We start from the raw sequence: 21,337 nt of genomic DNA, 5'->3' as shown, positions 1-21,337 counted from the left end.
AATGACATTGCTTACCACATAAAAGAGGATGTTGCATGGTGTGTAATCACCCAACATGTCTGTTCCTTTGTGTAAATTCCTCTCTGAATACTCGTTATACAATTTCTTGTCCCACCACAGTCATTTGGCTCTGAACACATGTGTGTGTGTGGCTGACAAAGAGACCTTTCACCTGCCTTTCTCCAATCTGCTGTTTCCACGAGTGTGGGCCCACAACGTTTCTCAGGCGTTCTTAGAGTCCCATCCTGATCCAGAGGCCGCAAAGGGTCACAGAGCTCAGGAGTTCAACAGCTTTCAGAGGAGGTATTGTTCCAGATACAGGTTTAACAATTCATGAACACACCCTTGTCTGATCGCGTAATCACCAGATTACAAAGATGATGACCTCTTTATGCTACTTTGAGAACATTTTTATGGCTCAAAGTTCCCAAATTCCCTTTAACCCATGGACAACTTTTGAGGCATGCACTTATTTGCATGGTATATATTAGGTTGATGTAGGTAACTTGGTGCTTGTCAATCATTTACATAGGTACAGTTTGCTGGAAGATAAGCAGGATAAGCAAAACTTTCTCATCAGCCCATTACATGTGGTTACTAGGACTAGGTTACTTGCAAACAAACTTGTTTTGGCATGTTTCTTTAGTTTGTTATCAGACAACTGTCTGTCATTATTCCTGGACTCACTGAGGACAAACAGCATTTTTCCTTGTCTGATACTATTATATCGACAAGGATATTAGATATGTGAAGATTCTCAGTATTAGTGGATCTAATAGACCGAATCACAAAGTTTGTTTACAATAACTGCACAGGGGAAAAATCCTAGGAATAAAAACCTAAATCTAATTGATCTAAAATGCATGTTTGGTACTTTTTATATATCAGTATTAGGGAAAACTAGCAGTTATCACACTGTGGTGTAGATGTCAGAGATGCTAACAATGCAACACTTTCCATAAAATTATCACAGCAGAAAATTTTGATGAGTCAGACCTTAATGTTTGATTAAATATCTTTTAAATGTCACAGTTACGTCTGAAAATGACAACAGAAATATACTAGTCTGCTGATTACACATGATCGTACACAACGGTTGTTGTTTCTGCAACTTCATGGTGAATCGGTCAAGGCTTAGAATTAGAACTTGTCTACTTAACATGCATTTCACATGCAATCAGCTTTATTTACATGGTAAGTTTTCGTTTGTTTGTTTTTTACATATGAGTGAAATTCACAAATCCACATAGGAATTTTGTTACATTTAAAGGAGAACTTTGGTCGATTTAAACATGCAGCTTCATTGCTCAAGCTACCCTTGACTTGCCAGTACCGAAGACGCAAACACATTTGGTCCAACCATTACAGGGCTCCGTGAACGGAGAGTTAGCATTGACAGCTAACAGCATGGGGTCAGAACTTTACACTGTGTTTTAAGCGTCTTAACATGCTCCAAATGTCACCCCAAAAGTCATGCAACATCAGCAGACACCTTACAACACAGCACTGTAGTGTGTATGACTGTTAAAACAGTGTGTTTGTGCAAGTAGCTACATATGCTCGATGGATATACTAGTTTGAGATTGGTCTAGCTACCGGAAGACACGGATGTCAACAAACTGGTATGTAGCTCCTTGCACAAACACACTGTTCTAACTACTTTTTTTAATTCATTTTGAGTCATACACGCTACAGTGCTGTGTTGTGAGGTGTCTGCTGGTGTTGCATAATGTTTGGGGTGAGATTTGGAGTTAAGGCACTTAAAACACAGTGTTAAGTTCTGACCCCATGCTGTTAGCTGTAAATGCTAACTCTCCATTCACGGAGCCCTGTAATGGTTGCACCAAATATGTTCGCGTCTTCGGTACTGGCAAGTCAAGGGTAGCTTGAGCAATGAAGCTGCATGTTTAAATTGACCGAAATTCTCCTTTAATACATTGACATGAGATTGGCTTTTTTTTTAGCATGTGGATTCCAAATGTGTTTCCTTCTCTGTGAGCATTGTGCATTCAAACTATCGCAGTGAGCTATTCCTGGTGTACATTTAGCCACAAAAAATAAATAAATAGAAATGTCATGGATATCACACAGTAATGGACGAAATGCAGGTGCGTTCCTTTCTAACATTTTTTGTATTTATAGGTCCTACAGTCCTGCAGATGAGCTCATCATAGCTGAAGCCAACAGTCCTCTTCAGTATCCCACCCAGGGCGTGAAGGTGCGACCCCTCAAAACCATCATCATTCCTGGTAAAAGCATATCTAATACAAGACACGATATTTAAACAATCAGATAAATTGAACATTATGGCTTCAACTACATTCACCCTCACCATCATCCCATGTTGATATCCTCATTAATGTATGCATTTTCTCCATAGGTTTGGGTCTTAAAGAAGAGACAAGATCAAACCATGTGGTAATTTCTTCATTTTGAGGTATTCATTGTGCTTCATGCTTCCATTTCCTGTCTTAATGTTTAAGATGTTTTTTGCTGTTTTTTCAAATGGTTTAACAGGTATATTTGACAGCAACACTCGGGACTTTCGATGTTGCTGCTACAGTGGACAGGGTCGATGTTAAAGGGGAGGGAGAGAAGCACATGACACTGTCGAGTCCTGTTCTGTCCGCTCTGAACAGGCAGCTACAGTTTGTCACCTATACAAACACTGTTTTCCACCCTAAGACAGCAGACTCAGGTAAAGTTTGCATGTGGATACCAGAGTTTCATCCTTATGCTCATTGGCTATACATATCATACCGTTGGATCAGTAACTCATGTATATATATATATATATATATATATATATATATATATATATATATATATATATATATATATATATATATATATATATATATACATATATATATACATATAATATATATATATATATATATATATATATATACATATATATACATATACATATACATATACATATATATATATACATATATATATATATATATACATATATATATACATATACATATACATATACATATACATATATATATATATATATATATAGGGGTGTATAAACACTGTGAATTAGTATTTCAGTATTTGAAACATCAGACGGAGGTGAAGCATGGTTAGATGGCTCTCGTGGTGTTAAACATCTCTCTGAAGAGGAAGGGATGCCAAATATTTGCATAAAGCATCAGGACATTTGGACCATCTCTCACGTCCCCTGATTATTTGCATCAACTTTTTTTACATTTTTAACTGTACGCTGTACTGTAGTGCAACAACACCACTGGCTGATATCTGTCCTTGTTTGGCTGTGATAAAGAACACAACTGACTCTCACACCAGCTATGTAGTCAGGTTTTATAAACTACCTCTGCAGAAAGGAGAACATCTGAAGCTTTTCTTCTGCATTTCTATAATGCCCATAAACTTAAAACATAAATACAGAAAGAAGTTGCTCAGCAGAGTTCAGCAGCATGAAAGACTGTTAATAATAATAATAATAATAATAATAATAATAATAATAATAATAATAATAATAATAATAATAATAATACATTGTGTTTGTATAGCAGTTTTCATGAGACTCAAAGATACTTTACATGCAAACATAAAAGCAATGCAGTAGAGATATCAAAATATCAGAAGTAAAAAAAAAAAAACTGGGTAGAGAAATTAAGAAATTAGAGGTATAAAAGAGATGTGGTGCAGAAACAAAACAACAAATGCATGTGGAGATCACTGTGTAGTCTTGGCCTGGTCTGATACTAAACAAGTTGGAAAAACCAGTGCATGACTGTTATCTGCAGACACCCTTCCTCAGAAAGCTAGGAACAATGCTGGCACATGATAATTTCCTCAACATCAAAATGTGCTTCAGAGGGGAACAAATAAATAGAGAGTGTGTGCTTTCAGCTCTGTGTGCCTCAGTCAAATCTGTGTGCAGGGGGATGGGGGGTTACTAGCTAAATAACTAAAAGCTTTATTCTATACATAGTAAATATTTTTGTCAGCTTTAATGAAAGAATACATGACAGCAGCAAAGCTAAACATGTTCTTAGCCCTCCACATGGAGTGTGAATTGCCTCCTGTGGGTTAACCCAGTGGAAGGAGAGGTGCTGTTTGTCTGCCTGCAGCCCTCTCTATGCAAAACAGCAATAATGGCAGGGACAAAAGTCAAAGTAGATAGGCGATCACAGCTTTGCATGAGCTTTGCCTTGTCTGAAGAATGATACGAAGAGTAATTTCCTCATTTCCTCCCCCTTGAACTTGAAACCAGGATATAACACAATAACACCTCTCTTTTTTTGTTCTGCAGTTCGGTTTGCAACTGAGGCTCACCAGTCATTTTTCAGCATTAAGATTGGACATGCAACCATCCCAAAACTTTACAATTCCGGAACCCAAAAAGGTTTGTCAGCATTTTTTTTTTTAAGTCAATTTTTATTTTAAGGAAAAGTGTTGAATGTCACAGAAGGTCACTGCATTTGTTTTTTGTATCTACAGAGTACAACATCAGTGCACTTGTTACCATCGCCACCAAGACCTTCCTACGCTATGACAAGCTCAAAGATCTCATTGACAGTATACGTCAGTATTATCCCACTGTCACCATAGTGATAGCAGATGATAATAAACACCCTCAGCCAGTGACCGGGCCGCACATTGAACATTACATCATGCCATTTGGAAAGGTAAATATGTTTATGTCTTTCAAAAAATATCAATATGCATTGTAATTAGTGAACTACACAGTTAATGGGTGTTAAACCTGCTTTTGTCTGTAAAGGGTTGGTTTGCAGGAAGAAACCTGGCAGTGTCTCAGGTGACCACCAAGTATGTGCTCTGGGCGGATGACGACTTCATCTTCACTGCAAACACCAAGTTGGAGAGGATGGTGGAAATCCTAGAGAGGACCACTCTGGATCTGGTGAGATGCATTCCCAGTACAATGTGTGTGGCAGTGTGTGTTGATGCCTACTAAATATCAATGCATTCATAAACACTCAAAATGTTAAAGTACACAGCAAAAATATGTTAAGATCCTTCCCCTCTGCTTCCTTTTACCTGACATCTCCAAGTAAGGGCAACATATATGTATATGTAGTCTTAAGTAGGCAGGTAACTGTGGTCTCATGGCCAGCTGTTACTATGTTGTGATGCGTGGTGCTACATATTTAGACTTTAGTCTAGAGAACTACATTTTAACTGCCTGAGATTAACAGCCTATACACATGATACACATGAACCTCCCTGGTCACGCTCTGCTGCAGCCATATTAAAGGTTTGCTTGTTGCCCTCAGTCTCAGACATTTGCAACATGTTCATCAAACGATCAAAGTCAGGTATCAAGAACATTTTGTCAGCACATGTAAACTATTCATCCAACACATCCAATACAATAAATGCAGAAAGTTGGCACTTGAACCACTTACTCACTGTTACATTTACAACACATTCTCATACCTAAACACCTGAAACCAATAACCTCACAATTACCGAGTAAAGTAGACTATTAATTCAAGTTGTACAAGCTAAAAGTTGGTTGATTAGTTTTAGATAATTGGTTTCCTAAAGGTGTACAAAGATGTGTTAAAGATGTGAGCGAGTCCTGCTCGTAACAGGCTGTAATTTCTGGTGGCAAATAAAGTAAATTAAACCTAATAGAATGCACAGTTTTGATTTTATTTTTTTATGGTGAGCCTCCAGTTTTTACAAGAGGATTTGTATTTTCAACACATCCTCATACACTGTAAAATATGACAAAGGGATCTTACTGAAAAGAATCGAGGATTAGGGATATCAAGTTGTTAAAACCTTCCAGCTCATGCAAAGTCCCTAAAGTCGAGCCAACTTTTTCAATTTACATCTTACCTTGATCACCACGTCACTCCTGTAACGTCTGTTCCAAGCAAACATACGCTACCTAAGAGATAATGTGCGTGATGTTTAAGAATTAAAGTTCTGTCCTTGTTTAACCTGTCCCCGGTCCCCTCCTTACACAGACTTGCTGCTCTCTGTACTACTAGTTTCTAGAAGTTGCCACCTCACAACAAACATTAATAATGGCCATAATGGTTGACATCGTAAGGACAGGCTCCATATTTATTGGGTCGGTCGGGTTGGGGTGGCCGTGTGCTACATGTGCACTAGTCATTGTGTTTCTCTTAGTCACCTTATTATTATAACTATTCAGGTTGGTGGTGCGGTGAGGGAGGTGACTGGTTACACTGCAACATTCCGTCACACCATATCAGTGGAGGAAGGGGGAGAGGAAGGCGACTGCTTGCATATAAGAAATGGCTACCACCACGTCATCGAGGGGTTTCCCAACTGTGTGGTAGCTGATGCCGTCATAAACTTCTTCATGGGGAGGACAGACAAGGTGCTGCAGGTGGGCTTTGACCCTCGCCTGGCGCGATGGGGTCACCTGGGTGAGTATCTGTAATATCTGCTATAAAATATAGAAATACAGCAGTTTATATTAGTTTTTTTTTCCTCTGTGCAATACGGCTGTGTCGACACTGTTGAGTTGTTTCAGTTTGTAAAGATGTAAAATAAACTCCAAACGCAGCATTTTTCTTTTTCAAACCTACAATGGATTTGTTTTTTTACACTGCAGAGTTCTTCATCGACGGTCTGGGCTCCCTCCACATTGGCTCCTGCAGTGACGTCATTATAAGCCACGCGTCGAAGATCAAGATACCCTGGAGTAAAACAGAGTCTCAAAAGGCCTACGAAAAATTCCGTTACTCACTTTCTAGTGCAGAAACTAACATTAGCAATGAAATCTTCTATTTCAAGAACAGGTTCAAGTGCATGACCAGTCAGTGAAAGCTGGGCTCCTACAACACATGTCTGTTTGTGGCTTCATTACAAGGGGAAAAAAGGCAGTTATTGTGTTAAAATTAAGATTTTGTTCTGCGAACGAACTCAAGGATCCTCTCCTTGTTATTCAGGCAGGTGTAAACCTCCAGATTTCCATGTGTAAATTACTCTAAGGTAAAAAACAAGATTTTATTCGATTGCATATACAGTAAAATGCTGTAGGCATACAGCCAGAGTTTACTAATCCAGCATTGAGTTTGATGTCATCTAGATCAATGGTTTCCAATCCTTTGTCAGACACACCCACAGCCCTGTCAGATGAGTTGATGTGCAATTTGTTGAGTTTACACCAGAACACCGAGTGACTAATGTATTTAACCTAAAACAGGAAATTCAACCCTACCTTTGCATAAAATGGAGAAAAAAAATAGCAGAGTCTGAAGTCCATTCACAGTTAAATCCATCTTCCTCAGTGGTGCTTTTTGTTTAGTTAAACCACATTCAGACGTTAAATGTTTCAGTTATCTGCGTCTTCCCATCTGGAAAATGTAACAACATTATTGGTCCCTTTTTTAAAGAAATGAGCAGCCTCATCTGAAAACATGGTCACAGATTAACTGAACTTGAAAGCACTTGTTATTGATTCAGCCAGTTGTTACTTCTTTATTCATGAAATGTTTTTGAATGTTTTTTTGACTGATACTGGCTACACACACACTTGGCTTCAAAGTGGTGTAAGCATGTGTCTTGCTGTGCAATTAAACTGAATGCAAAGGTTGTTAACCGACCCTTTTATTGCCCTTGGTGCAATTTATCTAATTTATTCTTTGTTTATTTGACTGGGATGGAGTGCAGCGTCTTAGCTGTAACAGAGAGAGCCGTGAGAGAATTCACAGCTGTAATTCATGAGCAGGAGTATAAGTAGTAGGAGTATACGCTTCTAGTTTATGCCCTTTGAGCAGTAAAAGTAAGGCCAGCTGATAGACTGATATGTGTTGGTAATGCCTCGTATCAAGGTCCTTGTGATAACAGAAAGGCCCACAATCGATAGACTGACTGATATAGTGGTTAGCTGACTTAAAGAGACAGGAGTTTAAAAAAGGGCGTTTCACACAGTGGGCTATACAATGCTGCAGCACTGTACAGCATGAGAGAACCGATATGGGCATTTTTTCGCGTAAACTGACATTTAATTTCATATTATTACACTTGATATCAAGCTCAGACAAAAAATTGGGTATTCATACAGAAAGAGAGCTACACAGCCCATGTTCTGTAGGAGACTGATCACTGAAGCTGTCTGTTTATGTGTCCTGGGTTACGGTGATGTTATCTGTAGACACGCCTCCCTCCTAATCTTACTCCACAAAAAATTGGTTTATCACTCCACCCTTGGGTTCACTACTGGTCATTGTTGTTCCACTCTTTATGAGAAAGTTCTTAACAGCAAGATGTGACAGTCAATGGTTTCTGTTTCTGCCACCACCATATATTATCTCTTAATCAATCTGGTCACAGTGTCACCATTCAACACGCTGTAGTGATTGTATAATGGTTATGCATATCTATGGTAACTGTTTAAACTATGTGCTGTCCTCTATGGTTGTCTGCCATTCATCTTTTATGCACCTCAGTTTTATTTGTGTCATGTCATGTTCGTTTACTGCGGTTTCTTATCATTTTCATGCACTGTTTTTCATTTTTATTGGTAATCTGTCATATTGCTTCTTATTTGTTATCCGTTTTATGTACCCATTCTGTTTATTAGACTTTAGATTTTAGACTTTTGTTTATCCCACATCTGGGAAATTCACTTGTCACAGTAGCAGGTACAGGTACATTATACAATAAGTACAAGACTTATTAATACTTATTAGAATACAAAAAAAATACTGAAAAAGATTTAGATTAAAGAGAAAAGATAAAATATAAACAGGATTATACGCATTATATACCAGTTCTTTTATTATGTTGTTTCTGTTTGTTATCACACTTTTGCACCTATTGTTTTTACTCCCTGTACACACATGACTGCACACCCACTCACCCCTCTAATACCATCATTAAGTTTGCGGATGACACCATGGTCATCAGCCTCATCAGTGGAGGGGATGAGACTGCATACAGGGATAAGGTAACGAGCTGGCAGAATGGTGTTCTGAACGCAACCTACTGCTCAATACCAGCAAAACAAAGGAGATGGTGATAGACTTCATGAAACACAAGGGGGAACCAGCCCCACTGAACATCAACGGGGACTGTGTTCAGCTGGTGCCCTCGGGACACATTTAACTGAGGACCTCTCCTGGACTGCAAACACATCCGCAATGGTAAAAAAAAGGCCTGATATTGACTGCACTTTCTAAGGATACTTAGAAGGAACCATCTGGAGGAGAAACTGTTAGTGGCCTTTTACCGCAGCACCATAGAGTGCGTCCATACATACTGCATTACAGCCTGGTATGCCGACAGGCAGGATAAAACTGCAGAGCGTCGTTAAAACAGCTCAACACATCACTGGCAGCCCACTACCCTTGCTAGAAGACATTGTCAGCAAGCAGTGTCTTAGGAAAGTGAGGGCATGAATAAAGTTTTAATGAATTAATTTAAGCAACCCCAAACAAAGTTATGTACCTGGAAAAGAGCTGAATATTTCTCCTTTAAATTTTCAGAAAGTTTATAATTTTAGTGCACTGGTGACATTTTAGACAATAAAGTTTATTGTTTTACTATGAAATATCTTTGCCTCCGTTAAGTGTTTTACTTACTAATATTGGTATTGGCTTTAGCCCTATGAATCCCTAAATGAATAAATATATTCATTTTGCTAATAGTTCCAATTCTAATATGTTAACATAGTGTTATGGATGATAATTCGCAGCTCATAAGGACTAACAATGTGCTCATCAGCTGCTTGTTACCTGGATCTTAATATAAAGCATTACCGCTTGTTGCAAGTCTCCTTATCTCTTTTCTGTCCATTGCGAGAAGTCTTCTGACAAGAGATCCGGGGATGGATGAGTGGTCTTGTTTTGTGTCTTTGAATGAAAACTGTATTTCTGTGTACTTAGGTTTATTTCATCACTGTTACATTATTACTGCAAATTAATATTGGTCCTAAATATTGGTTTCAGACTCCTTGGTCTCTAATAATCAATATTAGCTCTGAAAAAGCCATATCGATCCACCCCGAAAGTGAGGGGGTAAAACTTGGTTAGTATTCGCTTCAACCTAATGCTTTTCAGAAATAAATTATCTACATTATTTACATTGTTCATCGTGAGTTTGCAATATTTTTGTTGTTAATTTTGTTGTTAATGTTAATTTATGTTTCATGGTCAAAGGTTTCTTTCTTTCTGGCAGAAATTCAGTTTAACTTTTAATGGTACCTTTAAAAGGAGTGGTGACTTTGTTGACTTTAAGCAAGCTGGCTTACTTATTAGTAAAATAAAATTGATCTGGTAGTAAAAAAGACCTTCTTACAGTATAATAAATCCCGCAGGAAACCTAACCATTCAAATGTTCCTGCTCTGAAATGTGGATGCAAAGCTGTTGTGTTTTAAGAGTTAGTCCGGGTGCATTCACATCGTGTTTGGACAAGACGGTCTATCTGCGGACACACCTTAACTACACAGTTTGCCATGATTCAAGTTTGATGCCTTGAAGTGCCAGTCTTATAACAAATAATACTGCGACCCATCAGGTTCTGTGACCCAAATGTCTGTTACAATGAGGTCCATCTTTAACAGCTGCAACATTAAAGTGGTCAAGACCTTAATGCATGAGTAATCATTATCCAATAATGTAAAACACTTTATTACGAGTACTTTCACTTTCAGTACTTTATGTATATTTTGATATGATACTGAGACATTGAGTTTAATCAAATACATGAAAAAACACACAGAGATGAGCTCAGTGTCATCACCAGCAAAGGTCATGCACCTCGGGGTGTGTGAGTGCTGGGAATGACTGTTAATGGAAGAGGAAATTACAACATAACTGAACAGGTCCCTGCAGGCCAGGGAGGGAGTGCTGATGATGTCCTGCCCCCAACAGGCTTCAAGCACAGGCGGACAAAAGTCCCCGTCAGAGTTCAACGTTCTGATGTATCTTGTGAACTTTCAGAGAGGGTCAGAGGGTCTTATGTTGGAAAATGTTGGACAAACTACCAAACTGTATATACAGTCAAAACTAGCTGCACCGACAGTTGCAACAACAAAGTGCTGTTTACACAATGTGGCATCAGTATTGACCAAGTGTCAGTCAGAGGGAACAAGTATTTAAACCTCTGACACACTGAGTTTATTTTGCTACTTCTGCACTTTTGGTGAAGCAGGATTTTGAATGCAGGGCTTTAACTGAGTATTTTTTCTGAGGATCTGAATGTTGTATCAAACCTGAGCTACAGATATTATAATATCTGTCTGATGCTGCCATGTTTGCATGTGTTTGATTCCAACAAGGATAAATAAAGGGGTCAATAAATTACTTATGGCTTTGTCACTATAGTGACACCTGGCCATCACCATTACATTTCTTCCAGGGTAAAAAACGTGCTTAGAGACTGTCGTTCCAACGTTTCACCACAAGATGGAAACAAAGGACCAGAAGAAAATGCCACACAAGTCGAATGATCCTCTGGTTTGTCACGAGGAACATCATCATTTTTCATTTCATACTCGTGAACACTCTTGAACACTCAGTGTTGCTGTTTCTGTAAAAATCTCATCAATTAGAAATATTAAAAATTACTATGATTCATAAATACTATTCCCCTGTACTCCACAGTAGGGTTTTTTGTACTTTTTAAATTCAATTTACATTTATTTTGTTTATTTGGCTGACTCGTGTGTGGGTCAACAAACATAACTTTAGGTACATGCTGTGCACAACACCTGTAATCACTGCTTTTTAAAAAGGTAAATCAAACACTTTGTCATTTAATCGCTGATCTTCCTGGTGGAGTTTGCAGCATTACTCTTTGAATATGTGCCTGTGTACGCATGTACGTGTGTGTGTGTGTGTGTGTGTGTGTGTGTGTGTGTGTGTGTGTGTGTGTGTGTGTTCGTGTTAGTAGGTCTTGCCGGTGGAATCTGGCTTAGTAAACATTTGGCCAAAGCCGTGTGTACCATGTTCTAATTGAAGTGGACTACTTCTTGCCAATTAGTGAAACACTCCTTTAGCTTTAAAGGGAAAACCCAAAGGGTACAGTGTCTAGAGGCCTCTTTGAAATATGCACTGGAAAAAATTAATAACTTGGCTATCCAACATCAAGCAAGGAAATAATTAGGTTTTTTGTCCTGGTTTTGAACTCACACTAGGTGTAGTTTTATCAGGTCAAGGTAGCAGGATTACAACGAGGAGCAGTGGGAGGAACATCTTTGAGGGTCGGACAGTAGAGGGCAGCGTGTTGGGGAGGGAAGACATCACTATGAATGAACATGATTGCATTTACAGCATCTGGTAAAACAAACCTGAGACATGGTAAAGCACATTTTGTCAGACTTGTTATATAAGGTGCAAACTCTTTGTCTCTGCAGAAAGTGGCATCAAAAAGGTTCATCTCATATAATGTGCCTGCATGTTTTAGGAAAACAAACAGCAGCTGATGCCGGTGAAGATTGAGTGTCACATGTTGAATGTACCAGAATTCAAGCAGGACTGACGACTTGTGGTCTTACTTTTCCTTCCTGTCATTTGAATCCCTCCTTCATTTAATCACATCTCAGTGCAGACACGCAGCTCTTCAGCACCCCTGCGAGCACAAAGACTGCTCTTCTCCTCTCATCAAAATCTGACAGAGTGGCGTGCTTCACATTCCATACTGTGTTTCTCCCCCGAAACGCAATTCATATTCATACTTAATAACCATGGCAACCCGGGGTAAGTATTGATGCAGACACCTCTGACCCAATTTGCTCTGACATTCGTTAAATTTAGTTTTTGATTCAAGTTTGTGACTCAAGTTCCGTTTTTTTAGGAGACGCATTTGTTGTCAAAGACAGCCGCTGGATGGCACAGCTGCTGACACACACAACACACACTCACAAGACATCATGTGCAGTCTCTCTGGAGCTAAAAGACAAAACATTTTAAAAGGCAGGTGGGCATTTACTGTACACAGTTGCATATTCAAACACGTATTTCAAAATATATAAATATACAAAGTTTTTTTCAGTGCACTTTATAGTTACCTGTATTGCAGACAACAAACAAAAACTAAATAAATATTACTATGGTAATATTCCAGCATACATGACAACTATTAAACAAAATAATACCTGTCACATACAGCTTTATAGTCATAAGTAATGAAAAGACATATGTTTTACATTATATTTGTATAATGGGATTGTCTGCTGTGGGGGGAAACTGATAACACTGTAATGTATTGACTATTATAATTCATGTCATGGTGCTACAACAGGCTACTGCATCAGGGAGTCTCGACCGACTGCTGGAGCGCTGCTGGACAGCTGACAGACGCGGTCCAATGTCCCAATGCCCCGCCGACATTTCAGTGCCGCACACTTGGCTGATGGGAGCTTGATACATCACCATCCTCCTGCCTCACACCCAAACAGTCGTGGTGCTCTCTGGAGGTTTTTCCTATGGCAGAAGACAGCAGAGATTACGATAATCTCTAGAAATCAAAACTTTTTTTTTTTTGCATGTTTCTGAACACCTCTAGCTTACCTTCTGCTGTTGAATGTACGTCACGGCATCATGCACGGTGACAAAGATATGTTGAGGGTTCATGTAGGTCATTAGACCGCTCGACGTGAGGATCTTCAGGACGCTCTCTGTAGGGATAGAAATCAATGATTAGAATTCCCTGCAAGCACGTGACTTTGACAAGAAGAATTCCAGATATTTCATCACAGACATTAGGAGCAGAATCGTTCAGATACGCAAGCCTTACCGTTGCAGTTTGCCAGATACACGTGAACTCCAGCTTTCTGGCATTCGGTACACATCTGCAAAAAAACACACAAACAAAAGCAACGCAGGATGAAACTGACAGAACGATAAACAGTGATGAATTAAGCATAATGGCGTGCTTTAGCAGACTGACCTGTGTGAAGAGTCGCGCTCCAGCAACGTCAACAAATATCACGCTGCTGCAGTCGATTAACACTGCCTGAACGTCACTCTCAGATGTTTCTAAAGAGATGGAAGGAAAAATAAAGGAAAGATTTCCTTAAAATGACCTGCAGCACAAACAGAGACAGAGTATTTAAGATGTGATATGTGTGATGGTTGCAAGGGAACCCCTGATGTAAATCTCACTATAGGACAATTGTTTTGGTTATTTATCCCTGAATTCTTTTCCTTTTATTCACCTTTTTACTTTTGCACTTCTGCATTTACACCTTTCTCGTTGCTATATTCTTTTCTGTTTATTTACCTTGAGAGTGGGAGTTCTATATTATGTGTTTCTGTGTGTTAAATACTTTAAAAAAATACATAAGGTTTAAAAAAAAATATGTCCATCATCCACACTGAACCACCAAATCATTTCATTACTTACCAGATTTAAAGAACTCATTTTCAGAAGAAAACGATGTGTTTGCAATGCCTCTCTCCTAAAGAACGACAGAGGCAGAGGAAACATGAAGCTCAAATTGGACTGGATTTTACAGAGTGAACTGTACACTCAGGGATAGAACTAGACGTACCACAGTGTTGACGGTGGCCTCTCTCTCCCGTTTCTCCAGGGCTTTCCTGGCCTTCTCCCGGCTGCGGATCTTCTCTGGCGTCAGGCCCAGCAGGCTGCTCATCTCTTCCCTGAAGAAGTTGCGGTTGCCATAATAAATAGGCCCGTTGTAAGTCAGGATCTTCACTCCAGGCACCTCGTAGCACTGAAAGGAAAACAGGGCTGTCTCAACTTCATTTCAGGACTGGCTGCATCGTCTCTGAGATTTCAGAGAATTTTATGTTCCCCAAGTTTCAGTGTGCAATGCAATGCTAATATTAAGCAGTTAAAAGCGTCCTCCCACCTTGCTGTGGTTCTCCAGAGGTCTGTATATTTCTGTGTTGCTGGCACGACCGAGCACGGAACAACCAGCCCTGTTGAACAATGGGACATCAGTTTTAATTCAACACATTATATAGCCTATGATCCACATAGCTTGACAGGTATGAAGTGAATCTCTGTTTCTCTAGTACAGATATAAAGATCTCAATGTTCTTTTATCTTGCCTCAGATACTGAAATAAGTATGATTCACTCAGTTCATCTTTAAACTGTCACACTGTCACGGTATTTATCACAAAAGGGAATCCAGCATGTCACCCTTGCCAGAATGCACCCTCACATATGTTTGTACGAGGGAATCAAAAATGTACCTTTGTGTGCGACAGATGACGGTCATCATAGAGAACACCACCCCGATGGCGAGGCCAAGGTCCACGTTAAGAACCACTACAGACAGCCAGGTCACCACCCAGACCATCTACATTAAAAAACACAGCACAGTAACACACTGTCACGCAAGGATAACACATCTGCTACCATCACTGAAGTCCTGCCAGATCAATAGATGCCCTTACAAAGTCCATCTTGCTGATTCTCCACAGCTCAGGTAAGTCCTGGAACTGCAAGAACATCTGCCTGAGGCTGGTGACGTTGATGCATGCCAGTGCTGCCTGGGGAGAGAAATAAAGGATGAGATGAGCACACTGTTCTTCTCTGTTACTCTCCTCTGGGTTTTATAGAGATAGACACATACATTGTTAACACACCTTTGGTAGGAAGTAGAACAATGGTCCAATCAGCAGCAGGACGATCAGAACCACGAGACTGGTGAACAGGCCGGAGAGCTGCAGGAACACGAACAACACTTGTTCATCACCGATTATAAAACCCTGATCTGTATCTTTTTTTATTCAATTAATCTGAGGTACAAACACATACATAACTGAAAAATCAGTTAAAGATGGTCTGTACATTATGGTGAAAAAAAAGATCATGTTGTGATTATTCTGACAATTCTGATTGCAGTATGAGAAATTGATTGAGTTGGAATGATCACATTAGCATCACACTTGACGTTTTCACTAAAATGTAAATGTAAAATCTTGATGTTGTGACTTGTGTGTGATTTGTTGCGGTCTGAACCAAATAAATCAAAATTCTAAATACAAAGAAGATTTGAAGGCATCTCTGCAGCACAGGAGTCATTATATTGCTGTTTCGTCACACAATTCACCTCTATTAAAAAAAACAACTCCTGCAATTTGGCTTCTTCTTCTTCTTGCAATTTTACTCACATTTTGATGAATCATTCAGCACTAATGGGAAATCAGCTTTTTCTGTTTCTCTGTGGATCATACTTGAATACATGGGCCTGTTTTGATAGTTGTTGGAGTTTGCCCATACAATTTGGGAGCGACCCTTCTGCTTGCATTTAAATAAAAACATCGAGCATAGTAGTTTATTGTGAGTATGACGCCACAGAAGGTGCACAGGAGTTACTGTACATCATGGACACTACCTGCGTGTGTCCTCCAGCACTCTCCAGTATGTTAGTGGTGGCCAGAGTGGCTGAGCTGGGGAAGCAGGTGAAGAAAGAGGACACTGTGTTGGAGACGCCGTGAGCCAGCAGCTCCTGAAGTCAAACACAGGTTCGAAACAAAGAGTTCATCAGAGTCACAAAATTGAGATTTAAAACACAGTAAGTCAAGAAGCATTGATGAAAACAAAATAACAGGTTGGTGAGAAGCTAACGTTTCACGAAGCAGCGGTGCAGTCAGTCCGTCAACAAACTCAAACTTTACCTGGTTGGGATGTATGGAGTAGCCATGTTTGTCAGCGTAGATCATCGCCAGTGAGACCGACACAGCGTAACCAACAAACGTGATGGCCACTGTGTCTCCTGCGATTTCAGGGAATGTGTGCAAGGCAGGCATCTGTGGCCTCGGAAATCTGGGGATAGGAGAATAAAAAATTAAACTACAGGAAGCTACAGAACTCATCAGTGTTTTGAGGTTTTTATTTCATATCTAAAACATTTACCCAGCTGGGATGTGGCCAACTATCTCAACTTTGTAAGCAGAATCCAGCGAGAAGGCGTACGCCACCCCTGTGGCGATGATCACCTGAAGAACGAAGTATAAAGCCACCAATTACAACTCATTCATTATATCGTAAATGAATCAAATATAAGATTTGAGAGTCCAGGCGACCGACCGTGAGGATCTCCACAGGGATAGGTGTCCGCAGGCGCTGCCGGTAACGCATGTTGATTTCTTTCACTGGCACCAGGACAGCCAGACACACCAAGGAGATCAGCAGCTCGGCCACGTTGGTGTGAGGCAGGTTCTCAATCACCGACGCTAGAGTCTGAACACACAAGTCAGTCACCAAATGCTCCAGGAACAGCACGTCGTATTTAGCCATCAAGACATCATCATGAAGCGCTGCTTACCTTGAAGAGGGAGAAGGTCCCAGTGTGGCGGGGGAGCCGCAGCCCCAGCATGCTTTGCAGCTGCGAGACGGTAACATGGAAGGCAGCAGCACTGGTGAAAGCCTTCACAATTGGCTCCGACAGATAGGTGGAGAGGAAGCCCAGCTGAAGACCGAACATGCAGATCTGGTGGATAAGAGATGAACATAAAATGATGAGCCGTGTCGGTGAACTAAGTCTGTGGGTCTTGCGTGCATTGTCACAACACCACTGGCATCAAATTCAAAATGAGCGCACACTTCCAAAATCAATAATTAGCGAGGAAAAACTCTAAACATACCGTCTTTGCATTGTTTTCAAATGAGTGTACGTCAAGAAGAATTGAAAACAGGGTTATGTCTTATGTGTTACACAGCTTCCCATCTTTTCCTGTCATACCATAATAATTCCTGAGAGAAGCGCTACGGCTGAGGCCACTCCAATCCTCTGGGCCTCAAACTCTGCCACAGCAGACAAACTGGAGTTCATCTCCAGAGGAGTGGGAACCAGCTGCTCCACCACAGAGCCCGTCATCAGACTCACCACAGCAAAGGTACCTGAGAACAGAGCCATCACCTGAGTACAAAACATGACAACTGACACTGGCATCGAGCTGAAGATGTGTGCATGAGATGATGTAAATATTCATAGTATTGTTCACATGTTAAGTGATGTCATGCGGACATGAGTTCTTACCTGTGGACACGTGTCGACCTGTGCCAAAAAACATATAGAGGACCACAGGGAAGAAGGACGTGTAAAGGCCAAATATTGGTGCCACGGATGTGAGTAAAGCAAAGGCCATGCCTGTTTAAAGGAAGGACATTGAAAAAGAAAAAAAAAAAAAACAGTTTTATTACAAATGTGTTTTTCCTGATCTAGGTTCACAATGTAAAATGTGTCCTTTTGTAGAGTTATAAGGCTGAAATGACATTGACAATGTGACATTTAGGGTAACTGTCCGTATGTCCATTTTCTGCTTCTTCATATTTCCACTCCACCAAATGTTCTTTTAACTCGCCACTTTTATTCGATAACCCAAGTTACAAATTACTTTGCAGATTGCATGCTGCATAAGAGTCAAAGTAAGTTTTTTTTTTTTTTTTAATCTACATTAAGTGGCAAGATGATTAAAAACAAGAACTACTGATTAAGATCATGAGAAAACTGGATCCTATAAGATAACTGGTCAATTCTTGGTGTACAGTATGTTTATTTTTTCTTGCAAATGTGACACTCAAGTAAAATGATTGCAAGATAATTACTTTTGATTCTTAAGCATGTTTAATATCAGATACTTTAAGACTTTTTACTCGTGTACTATACGCATGTCTGGCTTTCACTTTTACTAAAGTACCATTTTAACACAAATCCTTCACTTTTACTCAAGTAAAACATTTTACAGCCCTGATAGTTATTATTGTATATCACATACATCATTGCAGTTGCCAAAATCAAAATGATGTAGCTGAATAAATGTAATCGTGTGTACGATGGACAAAACATTCTTTCGGTCCAGATGGGTTGTTTGCTCACCCTGCGGGATGTGAAGAATCCCCACTGTCAGTCCCGCGATGGTGTCTCCTAAAATCCATTTCTTCGGTCTGTATCTGGGCAGCCAGCTGAAGATGGGCACCCTCTGCCTCAGCAGGTGAAGGCAAGCTCGCCTCGAACACCTGCACCTCCCGGCGAGCCTCTCCCGGAGCCGCGAGCCTCCGCTGCCGTCCTGCTCGGAGCCGTAGGCCTGCTTGAAGCGGTCCTCGGTGTAAATGTTCCGGTACACGGCCACAGAAGCGCTCATGATGCCTCTGGTGAGAGCTCACTGTGCACCAGCTGCTCTGGAGTCAGTAAAGGTGTTGTCTGTTGCAATTACATTTATAGCAGACTCTGCCCTGACCTCTTGAGCCATTGCATTTTCCTGTCAGATGCCCCCTCAGCCAATGACATGGCTCAACTTTTTTTCTTTTTTTCTTTGTTGCAGTGTTGGACAACTTCTTTTTTTCTTCACATCTTTGTCCTGCCTCAGTCAACGTAAAGGTGTGCTGCTTCATTGTTTGGCCCTCAGAAATCCTCTGGGTCCTACTGCTAAAAGGATTTTTTTTCAGTCACACACACAACCCCTCCCTCACAAACACACACACACGAACCACCCTTTGCACTGCACAGTCCTGTGCTCCCTCATGTCCTCCAGAGAGCCACGCAGGAGGTACGAGCTCAGAGGAGGCGCAATTTAGTCACACAATGTATACCACTGTGAAACGCCCACACAGATCAAAGTCGTATTGTTGGCGGAGCTGAGGTGTAACCTCAAACCATGTCTGTTAGCGAGGAGTTCATTTCCGAGAAGGATGGATGTCTGTAATGGGTGGGTGTTTAAACTGTGTAGCCATAAGGAAAAGAGTCTGGCACCCCTGAGACCTCCTGTGAAACTCAATCACACATGGCAGCCTGGTTCATGGATCAAACCACACCTTGACTCTGATCAGATGGGGGAGATGTTGTTCACTGTCAGACAGGAGTGAATACAAGGGAGCTTTGGATAAGATGCAAGATAAGACAGGACATGTGTGTCTACTGGCTGCGACATATTATTTGCCAAATGTGACGCGAAAACTTGAACGTGATTAACAGACTTGTCTTTGAGTGGCTCTGAAGGCAGACGGAAATCACATTCTCAAGAGGGGCTCAGCCTGACTCTGGTGAATATAAAACAAAGGAAACGGAGAATTTATCCTTAGCACTGGGTGCTGCGAATGAACCTCTCCCATCTCATGAATGACGTCTCCCATCTCATAAGGCTACGTGAGGAAGTGCAGGCAATGCCACTTTTCCATTGTTGCACAGGACAACACCCTGGGACTTTTGCTTGAGTGGGCTAAGATCTTGGCAAGAAAGTTTTAAAAATGCACAGTGCTGCACGTTCAGATCTGCAGCGAGGATCGAGCATCTATCGTTGCATTTGTGAAAATGTTTTACCTTGTTGCTTTAACGAGGCGAAGATGTCATTAACCATCCAGCCATAACATGAATGAAGAGCTGATGAATACGTCTAGAATATAAGCAAAAACGTTGTATTTCAAACCTGTATGTTTACACTGTAATGCCACTTATGATGGATATATGCTTCTCCAGGATGTGCGTATTGGCGAATATGTCTGGAGTCGCTTGGATACGCTGGCATGGAGGTTTCTTGTATACACCTCCATGAAGAGAGGTTGAATTGAGACAGAAATTTAGACTCAACTTGGACTCAAGACTTGTAACCAGTCTTTCTTTATTTGTTTTCATGTTGGGCACAGTAACAACAAGCAAAACAAAAGTAATTCCATCCCTTATCAGATGACTGTGTCCCAGCAGCGACAACATGGCGAGCAAATCCTTGGCTATAATAACTTCACACATGACCCAGACAACAACAAAAAATCTGTGGAATCAAAATGATCCTGGATTGACTGCATCTAATGTTTAATTCCTAAAAATGGAACCAAATAGGTGAGTCACATGGAAATATTAAAATGCATATTGCATGAGTGCAGATGGACGGTTTGCAAGCATGTCTTGCTCAGCATCAGCTCTCCAATCATAGGATCTAAGGTTAGCTTGCTATTAGCTTCATAGCTAAGGGAGTATAACTTTTTTATCGATACACTTTTTCGCATACAGTACTGGCTTTACCATGGCTGATGCAACACCGGGAGAAAGGCCACGCTAATACAAACATAAGCTACACACAAGGTGGTTTATTATTGTCCATGTAACTCAGAAGCTGATACATTTACAGTAACACTAGACTGCCTTAAGTGGAGCCCCGCCGTTCAAAATCAGCCTGTATGTATAAGACCTCTTATCTGTCCCGACAGATGTTACTGTCCTTGTAGCTCTGTTTTTGGTCTCTACTCACTCCAGACCAATCTCCAACTAAAACATACAAAACACCAAATGGAGCAGGGCTGTTGTTTCGCCTTTAACCTGGTATTGAAGATAATATCTGGCCTGGCTGAAATGATGTCTGTGTAAAAAGTATGTGCCTGCAGAATGGGACAGGAAGTGAGACCCACCTCCAGGGGTTTAAAAAAGTAGCGA

General features: G+C 40.5%; 2 protein-coding genes across 2 annotated transcripts in view; one reads left to right on the top strand and one right to left on the bottom strand.

Moving 5' to 3' along the window:
• The window catches only part of b4galnt1a (beta-1,4-N-acetyl-galactosaminyl transferase 1a), a 14,515-nt gene extending 4,974 nt beyond the window's left edge, over window positions 1–9,541 (top strand). Inside the window, exons 2-11 of the mRNA XM_037105359.1 lie at window positions 1–38; window positions 121–303; window positions 2,143–2,249; window positions 2,381–2,418; window positions 2,518–2,698; window positions 4,295–4,387; window positions 4,483–4,670; window positions 4,766–4,906; window positions 6,173–6,410; window positions 6,599–9,541. The exon at window positions 1–38 is cut by the window's left edge and continues 180 nt beyond it. Of these exons, the coding sequence (XP_036961254.1) occupies window positions 1–38; window positions 121–303; window positions 2,143–2,249; window positions 2,381–2,418; window positions 2,518–2,698; window positions 4,295–4,387; window positions 4,483–4,670; window positions 4,766–4,906; window positions 6,173–6,410; window positions 6,599–6,810 (1,419 nt within the window). The 3' untranslated portion in view covers window positions 6,811–9,541. The remainder of the gene's footprint in view (window positions 39–120; window positions 304–2,142; window positions 2,250–2,380; window positions 2,419–2,517; window positions 2,699–4,294; window positions 4,388–4,482; window positions 4,671–4,765; window positions 4,907–6,172; window positions 6,411–6,598) is intronic.
• A 3,242-nt stretch (window positions 9,542–12,783) lies between these two features.
• On the bottom strand, window positions 12,784–19,217 carry slc26a10 (solute carrier family 26 member 10). Its single transcript, XM_037104602.1, has 18 exons — window positions 18,791–19,217; window positions 17,951–18,061; window positions 17,654–17,811; window positions 17,237–17,401; window positions 16,999–17,151; window positions 16,825–16,907; window positions 16,587–16,734; window positions 16,304–16,417; window positions 15,552–15,629; window positions 15,360–15,455; window positions 15,156–15,262; window positions 14,808–14,877; window positions 14,487–14,669; window positions 14,339–14,393; window positions 13,883–13,971; window positions 13,730–13,784; window positions 13,504–13,610; window positions 12,784–13,416 (listed from the first exon to the last, which is right to left on the bottom strand). Exons 1-18 carry the CDS (start codon window positions 19,053–19,055, stop codon window positions 13,378–13,380), a joined length of 2,076 nt encoding a protein of 691 aa, XP_036960497.1. The 5' UTR covers window positions 19,056–19,217; the 3' UTR covers window positions 12,784–13,377.
• Between the last annotated feature and the right edge of the window lie 2,120 nt (window positions 19,218–21,337).

This window comes from Acanthopagrus latus, chromosome 7 (assembly GCF_904848185.1).
Source record: "Acanthopagrus latus isolate v.2019 chromosome 7, fAcaLat1.1, whole genome shotgun sequence".
Taxonomy (NCBI): Eukaryota; Metazoa; Chordata; class Actinopteri; order Spariformes; family Sparidae; genus Acanthopagrus; species Acanthopagrus latus.
The sequence above is the reverse complement of the archived record's forward strand: the minus strand, read 5'-3'. Positions and strand labels throughout refer to the sequence as shown.